General features: G+C 38.8%; 1 protein-coding gene across 3 annotated transcripts in view; it reads right to left on the bottom strand.

The window, feature by feature from the left end:
• Window positions 1-3,966: 3,966 nt before the first annotated feature.
• LOC136854507 (sphingomyelin phosphodiesterase-like) overlaps window positions 3,967-19,316 on the bottom strand; it is a 61,813-nt gene continuing 46,463 nt past the window's right edge. The window contains exons 1-12 of one of the 3 annotated variants that reach the window (XM_067130842.1): window positions 13,644-13,764; window positions 12,941-13,114; window positions 11,449-11,612; window positions 9,966-10,127; window positions 9,272-9,389; window positions 8,819-8,931; window positions 8,275-8,447; window positions 6,563-6,757; window positions 5,205-5,375; window positions 4,864-5,047; window positions 4,497-4,681; window positions 3,967-4,259 (exon numbers count right to left, since the gene is read on the bottom strand). In XM_067130842.1, coding sequence (XP_066986943.1) covers window positions 4,076-4,259; window positions 4,497-4,681; window positions 4,864-5,047; window positions 5,205-5,375; window positions 6,563-6,757; window positions 8,275-8,447; window positions 8,819-8,931; window positions 9,272-9,389; window positions 9,966-10,127; window positions 11,449-11,612; window positions 12,941-13,114; window positions 13,644-13,650 — 1,830 coding nt within the window. In that variant the 5' untranslated portion in view covers window positions 13,651-13,764 and the 3' untranslated portion in view covers window positions 3,967-4,075. Of the gene's footprint in view, window positions 4,260-4,496; window positions 4,682-4,863; window positions 5,048-5,204; window positions 5,376-6,562; window positions 6,758-8,274; window positions 8,448-8,818; window positions 8,932-9,271; window positions 9,390-9,965; window positions 10,128-11,448; window positions 11,613-12,940; window positions 13,115-13,550; window positions 13,611-13,643; window positions 13,765-19,316 lie in introns of those variants that run through there. The other 2 variants (XM_067130840.1, XM_067130841.1) reach the window with 2 other exon arrangements.

The raw sequence follows: 19,316 nt of genomic DNA, 5'->3' as shown, positions 1-19,316 counted from the left end.
GTAAGACAGTCTTCATCAAACTTCAAGTGAAAAACACCCGACCGGATATCTTGACACCATGACGTCACAGGGAAGGATGGATCGTTGAGATGACGTATTGGAATAACAGTTTCTGCCTACCTAAACGCAGATATCATTCTCAAGTATCGATCCAAATATAACAAAAACTTATATATATCATAAACTTCTAATATACATTCATATCTCAGTCCAATTTCCGCGAGATCGAGATTCATTTTCGTAAGTAGGCCTAACAGAAAAAAAACAAAATTATTTGAAATGTCAGCGGAAGTACCCCCTGAGTCCACGTGACTGCGGAATGATATGTCAAGATCAAAATCCATTAATGTGTGACTCAGAGATTACGTGACTTCACCAGTCAGCGACTCAGGCTCTGACAGGCAATGAGTCAGCCAGCTCCAGGGAATATTGATCGTGAAATCTGTAACCGGTACCTGCTAAATAACTTAACGCAGATTCATTTGACATCAGAGTCGTACACTTTAAGATTACTGAACCTTAAATGGTATCTGAAAAAGTCTGGCATTACTGGGACTTTGTGTACAACCAGGAAAAATGTATAAAATAAAATCATGAACATGTATTGACGAAACTGTTGACAGAATACTCTCATTCAGAATAAAAAAATGGGCTGAGAACTTATTTCACGCCCTTATGATAAGTTTCTGTTTCTTTAATACAATAGTTCATTCACCGATGCACACCTGTGACCTCTCCCAAACACTAATCAAAGACTTAATATCATTTACTCTCTTCTAATTATATAAATCAGGTTAAAGATAGATAAAAACACAACAGATTTCCTGTCTTCAAATGTCTTGCGGGACACTGACCTCAAAGCTTTTCTTAGACCCACGTGGACATCAAAGGGATTCATGTATGAAACAAAAAAAAAAAAAACAAGTAGTATTGTCTACAGTAACGTGCTTTATCTTCCCAGCTTCTGACGCTCCACTCGACCATTGTTGACGTCTGGGTGTCAAGACCAAGTCTCAAGGTTCACCATCGATTCTTTTTAGAGCAGCAGAGAATCATTAGTTCGCTACTTGGCAGCGAGAGTTGGGGGGGCGGGGGGTGACATACAGTTTGTTACAAGAGGTCAGGAGATCAAGAGAAAATGAAGCGGAATATGTACGTACGTATGCCTCTGAAAAGTAATTAAGAATGTAGCATTTCACGTCCATTTTCAGTAAGTAACAATGACATGGCATTAAGATAGATATTTAAAGCTAGACCGTGTTGTTGGCTTGCTACACGCTGAACAGAGTCGACGGTGGTTTAATAGGCCTAACACCTGCCCTGGGCATATCCCCAATTTCCTAGCTTCTTATCTGCCGTATTTCAATATAATTGAGATTGTTGTCAGCCTCTCGAGAAGGGTTCCAGCTCAAACAGGTATAGGAATGTTTTTGGTTAATAATTAAGCCTAGGAGATCGATAAACTACATAGGAAAGGTTTTTTAACTTTACCGAAGGAAAAAGTAATTTATCTTTGTCGTTCTAGATATGATTCGTCGAAGTTAATGATTTTAATGCGAAATTTTGAAGAGATAGGGAAAGAGACAGAGAGAAACGCAGACCACAGACCTGCTGATATAATACTTAATCTATGTATGAGTTTTTTTAAAACCCTCCCAGACAAATTGGAAATTTATGTTCACGTCAAAATCTTTTATTTTTTACAGGGAATCAATCTGAGAGAGAGAGAGAGAGAGAGAGAGAGAGAGAGAGAGAGAGAGAGAGAGAGAGAGAGAGAGAGAGGTGGGTCACTCGTCGACGTAAAGGAAAACGGGTTTAAAGCCATTAAGTGAGAATCCAGTTTTTATAGACTAAGTGAACATCCCCCACCGGTCATCGCCTTACCTGACCATTACGTAAAAATGGAGCAAATCTTAAAGGCATTCATCGGACATTATTATTTGCTGAATTCCAAAAACATCTGCTTTGCGTGAAATAACTAATTTCACCTTATTATATGCATATGGAGCATACTACAGTCCCAGCACTACAGTTACTGTGTAGGGCTCTTAATTCCATACTGTAGACAAACTTGGTCATGTTCGTAATTTCTTGAGCAGAATTTCCAAGCAGTAAGTTTCTAATAATTGTGTATGCATATATATACACATGTATATATATATCATATATATACATATGTATATATATACGTGTACATATGTATGCATACACAATCATCACTAGAAACTTACTGCAGGGAAATTCTGCTCAAGAAATTACAATATTTGTTACTAGCAAGAATGAACTTTATTTTCTCCCGTAATTTTATCGAAAGGAACAACACTCGTAGGTATTCTCACATAAATTCTCGAGCCTTATGCAATGGGTACTCAATTGCATGCATCAATCCGTAAATTCGTCATTTTCACATCGAATAGATTTCCGTTAATCTCGACTCACGCTCCAAGTAAGTAGGATATTTTTGTCGAGTTATGTCTTGGATCTATATATTTTATCGGCATCGACTTTCATAAGAGTAACATGAACCGCGTACTTCTTATATATTAGGCGCAATCAAGGCCATGTGTTTGCTAAATTATCCTGATAATTGAGATTGTCTGAATATCAGTAGGAGTTGAGGAGTACGAATTTATACGATTTTTTGTTTTTGTTTTTACTTTGCTTCGTGCAAGCATTATTGGAACTACAAGCAAGCATATAGTACTATTGGCACTAGCAAGTTCAAACAGATGCCTTCACACACCACCTAATCGAGCATGGGACTAAACAAAACACTGGAACTCTATGAAAAAAAGATACCTACATTTAGCAATGGCGACTAAATACTAAATATTCAATGTATGTTTAAACTTACTCACTGCAACACTAAATATTCAATGCATGTTTAAACCCACTCACTGCTCAGAAACACACTTAGAAAAACCTTGCACCAAACGAGGTTGTAAGCCATATCAAACCGTTTCTTCCCAAAACTTTTAGTGGAATTGTAAGTCATTCTAAATCGGGTAAATACCTCCCTTTTTTTTTCCTTTATTTGATAAACAGCAGCGATAGGCCGATGGCCACGGAGGACTGAGATAGCATCATGTACTACTGTCTATTGACACGACCGTCATGTACTTTAACGGAGGACTTTTGCAAATTGTCAGCACCGGGTGAGTTACCACTGACACAACAATCACGAAAATATATCCCAATCTGCTTTGTACACGACCTTCGTGTATTCACGTTCTAATATGTTAAATAAATACTGTAAAAAAAAAAAAAAAAACTCGTTTATCGTCCTGAATAAGTTTTGTGAAACAGGTTATGCTATACTCTGCATTTGTTTTACCATTTCTTCAAAGAGAGAGGAAAGGTCTTTTATTGGTAGTGTAAAAATAATGATTTTTAAGGCCAACCCACTTTGCTATACAGTGTTCACGGGTCGTGTGCATACCTTACGGAAACATGTAAGTAGCTTCCGCTCTGAAATACGATTCTTCATGAAATACATGACAGCTTTTTGTAAATAAATCATCCGCCCTGCTATACTTGAGATCAAAATTAATCTAAACATGGATGTGCTATAATAGAAAAGTCAATGTACCTTTAAAAAGATTAAAGAGTAGCAAAAATGGTGATTTATTTGAATGATGGAATTTTTGTATACCTTGCGAGTTGGATAATTATGGGAGTTACCCAATCCATAGATAAGTTTACACATTTTCTTTAAACCCTTTTGATGTTTCATAGAAAATGGTATCATAGGGATAACTAGTGCAAAATACTGTCCGTCTCGTGGGTTTGTTGTCAACTGGGTTTCGAGAGACTGACACCTTATCAGGGTAGGGACGGCGCTTTTGAAATTGTAACAAATTAATAGCAAAAAGATTAAAGAATCATATACCAGGTTTTTTTTATCAATTTACTTTGGTAACTTGGCCTATAAATCAATCGAGGAGGTTAATATTATGGAACAAAATCGGAAGTTCGGAACTGTATTTCAACAATTTCGCAACAACGTTTTTGTACTTTCATTTGAAATGTTATTTTAAACTAAATCCCAGTCAAAGCTGATAACAGTTTTGAAAGCCTAATTATTCATTATATCTATCCTTTGGGTGATTTGGAAATCTGCCGCTTTCTTCCTCCTAAGAACTCCATAACAAGCATCCAGATTATTACGATCTGAGGTCATGGCGTCACAGAGTCTTTGTTGATAACACACGTCGTCACAGCCCTGATGCAAAAAAGGCTCTCCAGCGCTGACAAAGTTGCTGTAGAAACAGTGGAACAAATGTGTAAATTCTTTTATGTGGCAAAACTACCAAGAATGTTGTCTGGTAACAACTGAGGTAGTATACGTTTCCTAAATTATATTTGGGTTTTTTTATACGTCTTATCCACAATAAGCGTGTAGTACTTTGCTCAAAAAGTAATATTAAACACTACTCATCTGTTACCAGTCTAACCGTACACTTGCCATTAACATCAGGGTGAAATACATGATTTACCTCCAATAGACATCAAACAGTGCCCTATCCTCAGCCATCCTTAGACCCAGCTCATGCCAATCATCAGGGGTAAGACTTGGCATCCCATAGGTTTCTTTGGCACTGTAAAGTCTGTACCATCTGGAGACGTTGGTCTCGTGGGCTTCAGTCAAGTTCATTATATAAGTGTCGTGATCAAGGACCATCTGCACAAACATAAAAAGACGAATACTGAGATTAATTCGATGGAGCAGAAATTGTAGACTCTGTGGTATCAGTGAAACATAGTACTACACTATGCCACCTTTGCCAGAATATATTTGGAAACTACCTTGAAGTATTCCCATTCAATCTAAGTTTCTGGAGGAGAATCAGAATCAGTCTTTACCCAAGTAGTCTCAGGACGTTCGCCATCGACTGTGTATATCCTGTATGCAGGATTAAGGAAGTAGTAAGGCGTCTGACTTGGAGCAATGTAGGCTACACCCATGGGTCTATCACCATCATGGAAAACTTCAAATTCGTCATAGTGTGTGTGGCCAAAGAACTGACCACGAATGATGTTCTCGTACCTAGAGTTGATATAAAGACAAATTGAAATTACAATAGAGGATTCTCTATTACATTATCTACTCTTGATTGATAAGTTCGTGATGACACATGCTGTGATGTCCATCTTTTTCTAGTCCATGAAAATTATGGGAGAGTGAGAGCAATTAATTCGCCTACCTTTTGACGATCCTGTTGTATTCCCTAGACCAAGTTCTTTCAGTGTATATCAGTCCTGGTGGAATATGACCAAGGAGATGGACCAGTTCTCCTTCACTCTCAGCCTTTCCCAGCTCAGCTTCAAGCCACTGAAGTTCATGACCAACATCACGGGAGTTCATATACAACCAGCTGAAGAATACAAGGCGTGTTCAAAAAATATCCAACCTTCATTCATAAAAGATACTCGTATTCAGATACAAAAATCTTACACTAATCTTCTTCAAAGTAGTCCCCTTGGGCTGCCACACACTTCTCCCAACGGTTCTACCACTGTCAAAAGCAGCGCTGGAGTGCCTCTTTTGAGATGGGGTGCAGCTGTTCCATCACATTCTGCATGATGTCTGCACTGGACTGAAATCTGGTCCCTTTCAGGGGACATTTTCAGCTTGGGGAAAAGCCAGAAGTCACACGAAGCCATGTCAGGAGAGTAGGGAGTGTAGGTGTGTTGTGTTTGGCCAGGAAACTATCAATGTGAAGAATAGGAAGGTGTGCTATCACAATGGAGCACCAATTCTTTAGAGAGAGAGAGAGCAAATGAAAAGTTCTGAGAAAAGCTGCGCTACTTAAGTTTGTTGGTGTGACTTTTGGCTTTTCCCCAAAATGCCCCTGAAAGGGACCAGACTTCAGTCCAGAGAAGACATCAAGCAGGATGTGACAGACCAGCTGCACCCCATCTCAAAAGAGGCGTTCCAGCGCTTCCTCCGACAATGGTAGAACCGTGAGGAGAAGTGTGTGGCAGCCAAAGGGGGCTACTTTGAAGGAGGTTAGTATAAGTTTGTTGTATCTGAATATGAGTATTTTTTATGAATGAAGGTCGGATACTTTTTGAATAAACCTTGTATTGTAAATCATAAGGAATAAATGGTGTATTTTAAAGAGTTTATCTCCAAGGTGTGTGAGGTGGAATGTTCTTTTGTACCTATATATGGGCAAAAATCAATGGCTACTTCCAAAATGCTTAAATGTTCTCCGTTGCAATCAATCCTGCTTTCAGAACATGAATTCATCTTAGTGCAAAAAACCAAAAGCTTGTATCACAATGAGCTTTTGTGGATTAGAAATAAAGGTGTGATCATAGGTTAACAGAACGGCAAGGCGATTAACCTTATGGTCTATTGGTCATTTTATTCGCTTCTCTAGGCAAGGACCTAGCTTTGATATTCGGCAGGGCTGAAACAATCTAGGCATGTTCCACTGTCACTGTTCCTCCGCTGACCTACATAACTCCATCCTTAAAAACATATTGCTGAAAACCAGGAAGATAATAACAATATGGAACACCTAAAACATTACAGCACTTTATATACTGTACTTACAAATCCCCTGTATAACCAAACATGGAATTCACGGAGATGATTCTAAAACCAGGTTTGACTGGAACAGAGTAGAATCCCCCATAGAGCACTGTTGATATATCTATATCTGGCAGCAGTTTAGCCCACTGCGTAGCCAATGCTTCATACATCCAGTCGGCAGCAAATTCAGATGGAGCATTGTCAGGGTCAGGAAACCTGATAAAGAATGGGTAAGATATAGGTTTGGAAATAATGGAAAAATGCAATTAATAAAAATACTTTGGAGATTTGCACCAAGCAAAATTAGGAATTTGTGGAATGTTGGCCTGGATGCTAGTTTTGAAGCTTGAGTGAGTGGTAAGTTCAACTGGAAATAGACCTAGAAAATGAATTATGTAGTGAGTTGTAATGTTCTGAATTTGCAGTGTATGTTTGGAAGTTCATAGGTGAGCAATCAATTATCTGTACAATTGGACAAGTGTGGAATACACACTATATGCCAACATAGACTGAGGAGCAAGCAATTAAATGGATGATGGATTGGGGATAGTTAGGATGTATAAATGAAAAATGAAAGAGTATGGGGGCACTTGCAATAGAAATAAGATATTGGGGTTTACTGGACTGAAGTTATGGGAATCAGTTGACTTTAAGATTGGAGGGTACTGGATTTGAAATTTTTGGGGTATATATTTGAAAATGGGGCCTAGCACTGGGAAATATAAATTGTTCCAAAGAAAATTATTTGGACAAGTGATTAAGAAATATTGGGTGTTAAGTAGTTACAATTAGTCGTATTGAAGCCTGGAAACTGATTAAATTTAAGACATAAAATAAGTGTGAATAGGGATTAAGAGTGAGTGGTATACAAGGCTGGTAATTTATGAAGAGTAGTACACAGAATTAGTTTCTGGTTGGCTTGGAAATCAGTGGGTTGAAGGAACTTATGACAGCTTGGTAGTATCAAGAATTATTTGTTGAGTCTGAATTTGGAATCAGTGACATACAATATTAGAAATTACCTAGATGTACGATAGACAACGAGTAGGATGTGAAATTTTAATTAGTAGAATAAAGAATAGGGTTGAGAATTAGTCAGAAGTTGTAAGTTGTAGGCATGAGTTTAATAGATGTAAAAATTGAAACACTGTACATATGACTTTGAATTAACTTGGTTGTTAAACACTGGATTGTTTGACTAGCAATTACTAGCCTACAGGATTCAGAATTAATAGATGGCAGGTTTTGGGTCTAGTGAAATGCTAGATTAAGAATGAGTAAGATACTATATTGGGAATTAGGTAATAACCTCATCAGGATGTAGTATTTAAAATTTGCTGAATGTAGCCTTGGGAACAGACTGGATCCTGAACCAGGAATCACTGGAAAGTATAATAGTGCATCATTACAGCTTAAGACTGAACATTAATGAAGGAAAACTTTGGATTTTAATTAGTTACTTCTTTGGGAGTTGTTGAGTAAATATAGGATGGGGGGTATATAAAGGATGGGTAATTATGAATAAGTAGGCTTTAGGAATGGACATTGGAGGTAGATAAAATGGTACATCAGCAGGACACAAGATTAATAGTTACCAGAATGCTAGAATCTTTTTCGGGTAATGGGTTTGGAATTATTAACGTGCAAGGATAGAAATTAATGAGCTGTAGAATTAACAGTTATCTGGATAAGGCACTTGGAATCCACATCTACTCTCAAAGCTACGGACTTACTGGTCTATAGGACTGTGTTCATGGTTGCCGATGACTGGGAAGACCGGAATGTCCGGGAAATAAGCCTCGAGCATTTCATAGGTCTCTCTAATGATTCGCTTGTTCCAGTCCCTGGTTGCTGACCACATGTTATGCGGCACCACGTCCCCTGTCCACAGAACGTAACTTATATCCTGCAAGAGAAGAGTCCTTGGGTGCACTGATCTTTTTATACAGGTTGGGGGCTAAATCTCTACCTGGAATTAGTCATAACCACTGGGTCATGCAAGGAATTTACAATGCTATCGTTCAGTTAATGGTCACGGCAAGCACAGCATGTGTTGAGTGTTGAGAATAACTAACTTTGATCACTGAACGGGTAATTAGTTTATTTTTGCTTGTTTAAAGTTACCAGATTTTATTTTATCCCTTCACATTCGTTATGTTTCTCAGTAAGCAAGGGAAGTGAAAACATACCTATACTGCCTGTATGGCACACAAGAGAGTATATATCATACAAAGTAAACGAAAGGGAACAGAAGCCCAGGTGATGGGTCTCAATTACCGGATGTTCAGTTCTGATGTTTGCCAACATATCCTCCAGCATCCAACGCGGAGAGCCGCAGTAACGGTAGTCCCCCCAGAACCAAGCTTCTGCCTCAGGTCCAACTGGTACCCCTGCAAGAAGATTTGATAGAGGGAAACGCCTCAGCAGTCAATCTAGGTGAAGGGAAAACCGGTTGTAAAGCCAGTGTTGTCATGAAATATGATTTATACGACTGACGTGTTGAAAGAAAGGGTGAGTTTGTGTGGAGGTAGTCAATTAAAATACACATTTATGATTATGAGTGTGTTTATACATATATAAACTTTGTAAACCAAGCCACTGAAAAGCCATTTAATATTTTTACTTTACGAACGCTAGGTGAATTAGGAGTAAAAGCTTTCGAAAAGTAATGTTATATTTCGTACATCAAGAGGAACCAAGCCTAGAAGTTATTAAAAGTTTCCAACAGACCTGATTCTTCCCTGCAACAGAGTAATTGCTCCACGCAATCTGCATTTGAGCCAGGTAAGTAAAGAGGGTCCATGTGCATGTCCGAAATCTGCAACACCTTGAGCGTCGGCTCCCCAGGCTAAAAGTCACGATGCAAAAACTTGATCGACACGCTACAAAACTTTATAGAGAAGTTTTTTTTTTTTTTGTCACAGAAAATTTGTCTTCAGAAAGATATATACATTTCAAATATCCATTACAACAATTTCTCGATGAAAGAAATAATGTAACACAGAACAGAATACAGAAATCATGGCAAAGGCCAAGCGCTGGGACCTAAAAAGTCATTCAGCGCTGACAGAGAAATTGACAGTAACAAAGGTTTGAAAGGTGCAACAGGAGGAAAACCTCGCAGTTGCACTATGAATCAACTGTTAGGAGCGGGTGGAAAGTAAGATGGGAAGAAAGAGAATAAGGGCGGAGGTAGGGTAAAATAAATGAAAGGGGTTGCAGCTAGGTACCGAAGGGACGTTGCAAAGACCCTTCAGTAAGTAATGTCTACAGTGCACTGAAGAGGAGCACTGACGACGCTAACCCCCCCTACAGTGAGAAGAAATGATGCATTTTCAGAATATATACTGTATTTCATTTGATATGCCTAACACAATGGTTTCTATAAAAAAGACTCACGCATAATACGGTCGATACAACTTACTTCAGGCAAGACGAGAGGCACAACAGGGGGCTTGTCCCCATGAATTTCGATGGCCCACTCCCTCTCGGGCTGAGTCGTATTACAGCCGTAAGCATTCAGGGCCATTCCACAGACTTCGGAAGGAATGATCGTGCCGTTGGTGAACATGTAATAAAGCATTGGCTGCAAGGGAAAGGAGTTTGCTTTGTCTAACTTCACGGGGAAAGGGTGCTCTGTCTAGAAAGATCTATCTCTGTCTTTTAGAGGGAAAGATTTCATCTAAGTCTAAATGATGGTCAGAAACATAGAGGAGGAAAAAATGCGCCAGAAATTTCTTCGGCGTAATCGAGTTTTCAGTAGTGTATAATTGCTGTATGAAACTCTCAGCCGGCCGTGGTGGCCTGTGTTTTTGCGGTGCCAGACGCACGATCATGACTACATTTAACCTTAAATGAAATAAAAACTACTGAGGCTAGAAGGCTGCAATTTGGTTCGTTTGATGATTGGAGGGTAGATAATCAACACACCAATTTGCAGCCCTCTAGCCTCAGTAGTTTTTAATGATCTGGGGTCGGACAGAAAAAGTGCGGACGGACAGACAAAGCCATCTCAATATTTTTTTTTTTTTACAGAAAGCTAAAACGCTATATTTTACGCAGAACTATGCCGAGTAGCGAGAATCTTTATCGTGCGGACATATGTCAAAACGAGATGTTACGGAGCGTTTTTTTTTTTTTTTTTTTTTTCTTATCTAGAGACCTGGGAACTGTCAGTCAGATTATCCCAGGAGGTTATTTTCTTTCATGCACAGCTCACCGTTGTCAGGTGCTCTCTCATTTAAATGAGTACAAAGAAAACATAGTTGTCAGTTGTCTGGCAGAGAGAGCACTTGATACAGAGGACACAATATTGTGAAGAGAGTAGCAAATAAGTCACCTTTCATTCATCAAATTATTGAAAAAAATTTCTATACACATCTTGTTTGAATGGAAGTCATAAGGGCTAACTGAGGTTTTAGGGATAAGTCGTGTCACCTAATTTATATACTGTTAAACGTTTTATTGAATTTCTAAGCATACTATTAATTAATCTAGCAATTCGCCTATGAACTTGATGATCAATGACGACCAACACATATGAGTACCAATGATGATTTAGAAAAAGCTTTAATTTGGAAGAACATCGAAGAAAATTATGTAAATTTGACGTCACCTGGTATTTCAAGCCTTACTATCACCTGTCGTGGTGGTTATTCCCAGAAGTAAAGTAATGCGATTATAAATTAAAACTGTGACTTACATGACGAGGAAATAAGCACTGTTCTATGCAAATCAGGCTATATTATCTCTCTGGACTGGAATCAGGAAAAGTTTCTAGCTTCTTTCATTAGTTATTTATCATAACACCCGTTAAAATAACTATAGAGCTTAACTGACCTCTGAGAAAAAACAAAAAAGTTGCATTCCTGATGAAGACCCTCACTAGAATAACACAGGTCACTTACGGCAAAGAGGCTAATGTACCCATCACAGGTGTTCTGGCTATACCCTATGACGTTGAGGCATACCCAAGTGGCTTCTTTGACTACCTGGTCATACGTCATGCCCAAGTCGATCTCTGCTTTCAGGGCGCCTATGAGGAGTTCACACTCCAAGCACAGGGCTGGTGCTGGAAGAGAGAGAGAGAGAGAGAGAATTATTAACTTGGAGCTAGTGAGGAGATGGCTGCAAGGCACTTTATGAACGGAGGTACAGTAAAACGGAATGAAAGGGGTTGCAGCTAGGGGCCGAAGGGACGCTGCAAGGAACCTTAAGTAACGCCTACAGTGCACTGCGTGAGGTGCACTGACGGTTCTACCCGCCTACGGAGAGTAACGGCAAATTTCATACTTGAGAAAAATGATATCGTGTTTGCCCAGATAACTTCTCAACGTTCTCGCCAGCTATAATGAAACACAGGAGTATGTTTACATTCCCGAACGCGTTAACGGAAGTCTGAAAGAACTGTTAATTCACTTATGTAAAAGGAATAAACTTTCGTGCTTTTTTTACGATGCGTTCATACATCTGGCTTGATATAATACATAAATCTGGTGAAGAATAGACACTAAAAATTAATTGTTGATGATTTAAGTTTAGCTGTTTCCTTTCAATCATTCAGCACAAAGTTCTGATAATATAAAAGGGGAGAAACCGCATTAAAACGTAACAAACGAAGAGTAATGATAATTAGCTACAGCATAAACAAAGCTTTATAAGAAGGAGGAGAGTCAAACGTGACAAAAAAGCTCAGACAAAATCGTCTGACAAAAGACTACGAGAGCATAAGCGGCCTTAGATCACCACGGGCAAAAGAAAACACATTAAGTCATGAAAAAAACAAGTAAAAAATGCGCCGGAGTTTCTTCTGAGCAATCGAGTTTTCTGTACAGCGTATAATGCTGTATGAAACTCTCAGCCGGCTGTGGTGGCTTGTGTTGTTGCGGTGCCAGACGCATGATCATGGCTAACTTTAACCTTAAATAAAATAAAAACTACTGAGGCTACAGGGCTTCAATTTGGTATGTCGCATGATTGGAAGGTGGATGATCAACATACCAATTTGCAGCCCTATAACCTCAGTAGTTTTTAAGATCCGAGGGCGGACAGAAATAGTGCGGACGGACAGACAGACAAAAAGGCATCTCAATAGTTTTTTTTTTACAGAAAACTGAAACCAGTTATTAAAAGGATGCAGTATTAAAATGCATTGCCCGAATACAATTTTCGTTTTTAAAAGCGTTTAAGTAACTGGGCTACATTCAAAGCTTCACAAAGGCAGTTCTGAGACGACTTGGGAAACATTTTCTCAAGACAACACGGAGCACAGGTAACAATCGTAGTAGTAGTAGTAGTAGTAGTAATTTGCCTTTGTAACAGCTCCAGCAGACACAATTAACTCAAACATACAAAAGCTGGAGCTTTATACCTTTGCAACGACTCCCCGGAAAATCCTACCTCGCAAGCCAGAAGGAGGCAGAGGATCCTCGGGTCCCACGGCTGGATTGTGGAGGCGTCTTCGGATGCGACCTCCGACGGACGAGGACCCGATGGAAGACGCCCATTTCGGAGGCAACGCCAACGCAGTGAAACTCACCCAAAACAAAAGAATGATGGCTGCCACGCTGCTTCCTGGTTAGAGCCGAAAGATATCTTTATTGTCCTGGCTAATTCGTTTCTTTATTTGCACCATTCAGTCGACGACATGTAAGATGTATATTAAAGTATAGAGGTAACTTAACAGAGGCTTCAATAGTCATGACTTAAAAATCTACATGTCTGCGTGTTTGCACGCACACACGTACATGTAAGTATGTATGTATGTATGTAATATATATATATATATATATATATATATATATATATATATTATATATATATATATATATATACACACACACACAGTATATACCTACACACACATATACAGTATGCGAGTGTGTGTATTTAGGAAGAGTTAGAGCACTAGTAATCTGATATAGACATCTTACCATCTAATTCGTGCCCCGTATAAAATCACGTAATAGTTTTGCCTCCTCTAATAGTTACCATTGCTACTACCACTAACCAACACTGCTTTCCTTGTCACGAAACCACATTCCAACGTGATGGCTCCGAGTCGACAAAATAAAAGAGGGGGGGGGGAAATTTTATACACTACCTCCCATAGTTGGTCTCGCTACCGGATTTCTCCTGATTGCTCCGGGTTGTAAACACCAGTGTTCTATAAATATGTTGGCCAGGAGTCTGGGATGCAGTGCCTGGGAAATAGACGATGATTTTATCTCGGAGAAGATAAAATGCGCAGCAGATATCGCCAGCCGTTGTCAGTCGTCCATATTTTTGGAATTTATTCGTGATTTTAACACACACACATACACACACACACACACACACATATATATATATATACACACACATATATATATATATATATATATATATATATATATATATATATATATATATATATATATACATATATATTTTTTTTTTTCTTCTGTATTTCCCAAGTTTGAATTTCAAATCAATGGCTCCTATATATGACCTTGTTCCATATGGAATGGGGTTCATTTTCTAATAATAATAATAATAATAATAATAATAATAATAATAATAATAATAATAATAATAATAATAATAATAATGTGAATCAACGACAAGTTTTTTCGAATATACATTCAATAGTTATCATGGAACGTTCATTTCTCAATTTTTTAAAATTTCGTTTCTTCTTCACATCTGATAAAATAGAACCAGGCTAGACAACCTTCTATGGGATGTTTTACAGCTTTCTAAATTGCGCAGACTAGTAAATGTATTCATCACAAACTCAGTCTTTGCTGTTTCTCCATCCTGACAGGATCTGAGAGACGTGTTATCATTGCAACTCAATGACGTTTTCAAGCCAAAAGTCAACAAATAAAATGTAAGAACGAATATTAGGTTAAAAAAAATATTTAAAAAAAAAAGAAAAACAAAAACAAAACTTTGCAAATGATGTCTTCTGGTTCCAACAGAACAAATCAACTACATGTGATTCAGTAGCAAAAGCCCTCCACTGGAGCCTGTGCAAGAAACACCAGCTAGCTTGCAGTAGTAAGTTGTACGAACACCGGCCTGAGGGAGTGATAGAAAACGATCAGGCAAAAGATCCTCTGGGATTATGGTAGGGTGTTACGTGCCAGTAGACCAGACGTGACGTTGACTGACAAAATCAAGAAGAAAGTATCACTCATTGACGTCGCGGTACCATGGGACACCAGAGTGGATGAGAAAGAAAGAGGAAAAAATTGATGAGTATCAAGACCTGAAAATCGAAATAAGAAGGATGTGGAATATGCCCGTGGCAATTGCACCCATAATCATGGGCCATTGACTTGAAATCCAAGCTTCCAAAGAATATGTTCATTTAAAGAAGTAACAGAAGGTAATGAGATATACAGAAAGAGATCATTTATTAGTAAAGAAAAAATAAATTAAAACAAATTAACAAATAAACAAATAAAAACGTAAGTAAATTATTAAAATACAAGGAGAATTGTTTTAGGGTAGCAACGCGTTGCATCTTCACTTGAACTTTTGAGGTTCCAACTGAGGCTGTTCCACAATTCAACGGTGTGAGGAATAAAGGACCTCAGGGACTGAGAATACGAATCTCTCGTGATTGCCAAAAACCAGCTAATGAAAAGTGCAACTATCGTGCACTAAGTTCCCGTCTTGGTACAACGTCATGATGTGAAAATGAACATTGACTGACAGTCCATAAAATCAGCAGACAGAAATGATACGATCACTTCAGCTGGAATAAATAATCGGTTTGACTGGAAGAGACTTCTCCAAATCCTATCTCCGTTCAGTGGAACGAATAATTCTTTCAGCAGGCGATTCTGCAGATGTCAAGTCTTCATACCGACTGAATATTGCAGCTGAGTGAAGGATTTCTCTATTCATTCATTTAAAGAAACACATGAATGCACATAACACAGTATTGTGGTGAGTTTTCTAAGGTGGCCCCTTTATCTCGACTGAAGCGAGCATATATGTGAAAAGGGAATGATTATTCCGGCAGGGGTTCTGTAGCTATGCTTTACTAAATGACAATTCGCACCTGAATTAGACACCACCGGGACAGGTGAGGCGCCAACGATAACAAGAACAGAGCAGCATTTTCTCAGAAGCCAAAAAATGCCTGGGAACTTGGCCATCTGTCGCTGGAGATACGTCAAATCACCTGGTGTTTGTGTTCTCTTTCTTATAAACAGCTTGGCTTTTCGGACCGATTTTCTTTTGGGAAACGTTCTCCTGCTGCTTAAAGCGTTACACAAGTATTCTTTAGCCTTTCACGAAAACTGTAAGGATTTTTAAAAATCGACTAAAATATAGCGTCGCTTCAGCAAGCTGTGGATGTCTACTGATGCTAGATTGTGAAAGCAAGTTTAATTCAGGCTTGGATAATTCGCCACTGGACTGGGCACACCTCTTGTGGCAGCCATACCATAAACAACGACACCTGGAGGACAAGGACACCAAAATCAGTGAAATGTATCGAAATATGAGGACGATTTGATCAACATCAGCAAAACAGCAAATGGGAACTAAATTAACGCAAGGGGATATACAATTACTTACCATTATGATTTAGTTTTGGAGGATGAACTGAGATTATTGAGCTTAGATCGACAACGACTAGCAAGTATTTACTGCAAATATCCGCTTTGAATATTACCTTGTTTGAATGGCTACCGTTTTAATCGCTGCAAGAAATTTGAATCTGAGTGAAGTCAGTCGGGTAGTCAGCGCGGTGCCATGCCTCTGCCATGTACTGTGTGATACAGTTGTCAAATTTTCATCCATTTTAGAGCTCCAAGGGCAAGGGGACCAACAAGAGAAATGGTTAGCAGGTAATCCACTCAGGAGTACAAGCGAAACACGGTTGAGTTGATGCCTCAAATAAAATACTGCATCTATAGACTGACTTCAAATGCTCTTTATAATTACGTATTTATTAGTTCAGTTCTTCAGCGTTTGTGACTACAGTTATAGTGTCGCCACTCTATAAAAGTCACTCAAAAAGTAGTTCTGTCATGGTCGCAACAACTTGGGTCGCACAATAAATTAATCAAATCCCAAGAGGGAGACAGTCAGGCTCATGTCGTTTGCTAAACGAATTGTGGTAAAAGTTTCATTGTATTAACAGACCCCGAATTTCCGCTGCCTTACAGTCTTGCACTTTCAGAAGTTTTGATTTGCTTTTCTTAGTGCGTGACAAATGCCCACTGCAGAAACTGCAAACAACAGCGCAAGCAGCAAATCGATGTTCAGGTTAATCCGAATTCATGATATTTTCTGGGGGAACAAGACGCATATCATGTTCATCGGAAAGGTATTTCATTTAATAACGAGCTCTGCAAGGCTGGAATTCATCAATTTTATCGTCCTTCGGAATGTTTATGGTGGAAATTAAGCAATGGTTCTGTTTACCAAAGCAGCATTTTGGTACAAAACGTTTTACAAGCAACTGAGGAATATAGTGAAAACGGATGATGATAATAATAATAATAATAATAATAATAATAATAATAATAATAATAATAATAAGAAGAAGAAGAAGAAGAAGAAGAAGAAGAAGAAGAAGAAGAATGAAACTCCGTTTTAAACACGTCCTCTTAAATACGATAGCTGCATCACTGAGTTAATTATGGAATGAGTTTCTCCAATTTTCCTTGCAATTCTTTTCTCTTCTGCGTCAATATTGGACAACATCTGGCCAATGTTCATATATTGGTAAAGAGAATTATCCTTAAGGGGAAACCCTCACCATCCATAACGTTTACAAACCTCACCAGAAAACCTCGGAAGCAAAGGCGCTATACGACGCAAAGGTCCAGAGGCAACAGGAAGCTACCCGTACCAGTTAGCCTTACACACTACCCTCCCACCCGATCCTCTTTCTCCTTCCTGATGGAATCCTGAACTCATTAACTAGGCTACCTTCGAGAATTATATGGCCACCTGGTCACCAAAATGCCTTATCCTCTCCACCCCCGCCGTGACACAATCTCAGTTTAATTAGGACCAAATCCTGGCTGTGATCAGAGCGTTGGGGCTATTGTCGTACTTTCTTAAGAGATTTTCTTAATTCTGCCATATTGGGTTGATGTCTTTTGCTGGAGCCTTGCGGTGCTCAAAGGGTTATTGGTCCTCCATAGGACATCACTGCATTTTCACATGATCTTTGCAGTTCTGTGCCCATGCTCAAGAAGAAGTACACTTGTCCTGTAACTCCCAAATCACAGAAATGAATAGGAGAATTGATAGGGTACATGAACATTTCAGGAGACACATGGCAGACCAACCGTATGCCTTACTGACCGCAGTTATCGTGCGTGCTCCTTACGTAGCTTACCGGACATCCTTCACCATCGAGGAACTAAATCTTGGTCTCCGTAGAGGCAAAGATGCTGCACCTGTTTCCGATCTCATCATCTACAGTGTACTAAGAGACGACAGGTAGCTCTGCAAAGACAATATATGTCATGTTGACAAACTGACATATACACAGGATATAAACCCCCAATTCCTAAGCCAAAACAACCAGGTGCCTAAATCCTGTATAATGAGAAGATAGCCGAGAGGGAGATTACAGAAGTAGTATCAATTGTGATCAAATATTCTCTCGTGTACTGTTACGATATGTGTGATAATCATACTTAGAGTTAACCAGGACCCACTGTTATAAGTGGGTCCGGGAGTTAATTAAAGTTGTCATGAATTACGGGACAGTCGATCAATCAAAGGAAAAATTGGCATCACGAACGGCGTCGTGAACTTCCAGGAGTTTGTTTAGTTTTATGTTTTTATGTTTATGATACAGTAATTCATATTTCAGAGAGAGAGAGAGAGAGAGAGAGAGAGAGAGAGAGAGAGAGAGAGAGAGAGAGAGAGAGAGAGAGAGTCCTAATACAGCAACATCAATTCCAATAACTTTTTAGTAGTTTTGAAAATGGATTTTCTTGGAAACCATCATCAGGAAATGCCGTATGTGATGGAGAAGTAAACACAGGGTCTTCTGATGAAAAGCACAAACACTGTGTATCACAAACAGAATGAATTTCATTTTCGGTAGACTGTACCAGGCTATAGGCTTTCAAACAAGATTACCAAACTTAGGACTTATGTAACAATTCATGACAATCTCTTATAATGAACAACCACTTACTAAGAACTGCCACAAATAACATCGAGAGTGACGTGAACAAATGTCGTCGGCATTCTCGGCAGGAGACAAGGATTTTAGAAGGTTTTGAATGACACCCTTCAAACTGACACTTGTAATTTATTTGGTCTACAGCAGTATAATATAACCATTTATTTTGCGTTTAATTATGATAATGGGTAGATTAAACATCAAAGGACTTGTGTACATTGTTAATCAGTAAACAGTTTAAATCATCCAAAATCAACAACTTGGAAAATTAAGATTTACTTTTTTTTTTTTGCTTTTTTGCTTTTTACGTGATGATTATGTTGTATTCAGCAGAAACATTAAGTACAAGTACCTGGCAACTCAATTGGCTGGTTCCAGTTAGCGACTTTGGGTTAGGACTTTGCCAAGCACACACACACACACTCATCCCTTCAGTAAATCACTATCTAGATTCGTTTCCCAGACAGAATGAACATTTCTTCTCATACGTTAACCGGATACTGCAGGAGATAGGGCAGAAATGAGTCAGGCGGTGTCACTGTTCAGTTGATTTCCAAATGACACACCTGAATCATGCACACTTCTACGCGAACAGTTGTAGTGGGAGAGCACACAGTTGTATCA

Source organism: Macrobrachium rosenbergii, chromosome 29 (assembly GCF_040412425.1).
Source record: "Macrobrachium rosenbergii isolate ZJJX-2024 chromosome 29, ASM4041242v1, whole genome shotgun sequence".
Classification (NCBI taxonomy): domain Eukaryota; kingdom Metazoa; phylum Arthropoda; class Malacostraca; order Decapoda; family Palaemonidae; genus Macrobrachium; species Macrobrachium rosenbergii.
Note: the sequence above shows the minus strand (reverse complement) of the source record. Positions and strands in the feature narration are given on the sequence as shown.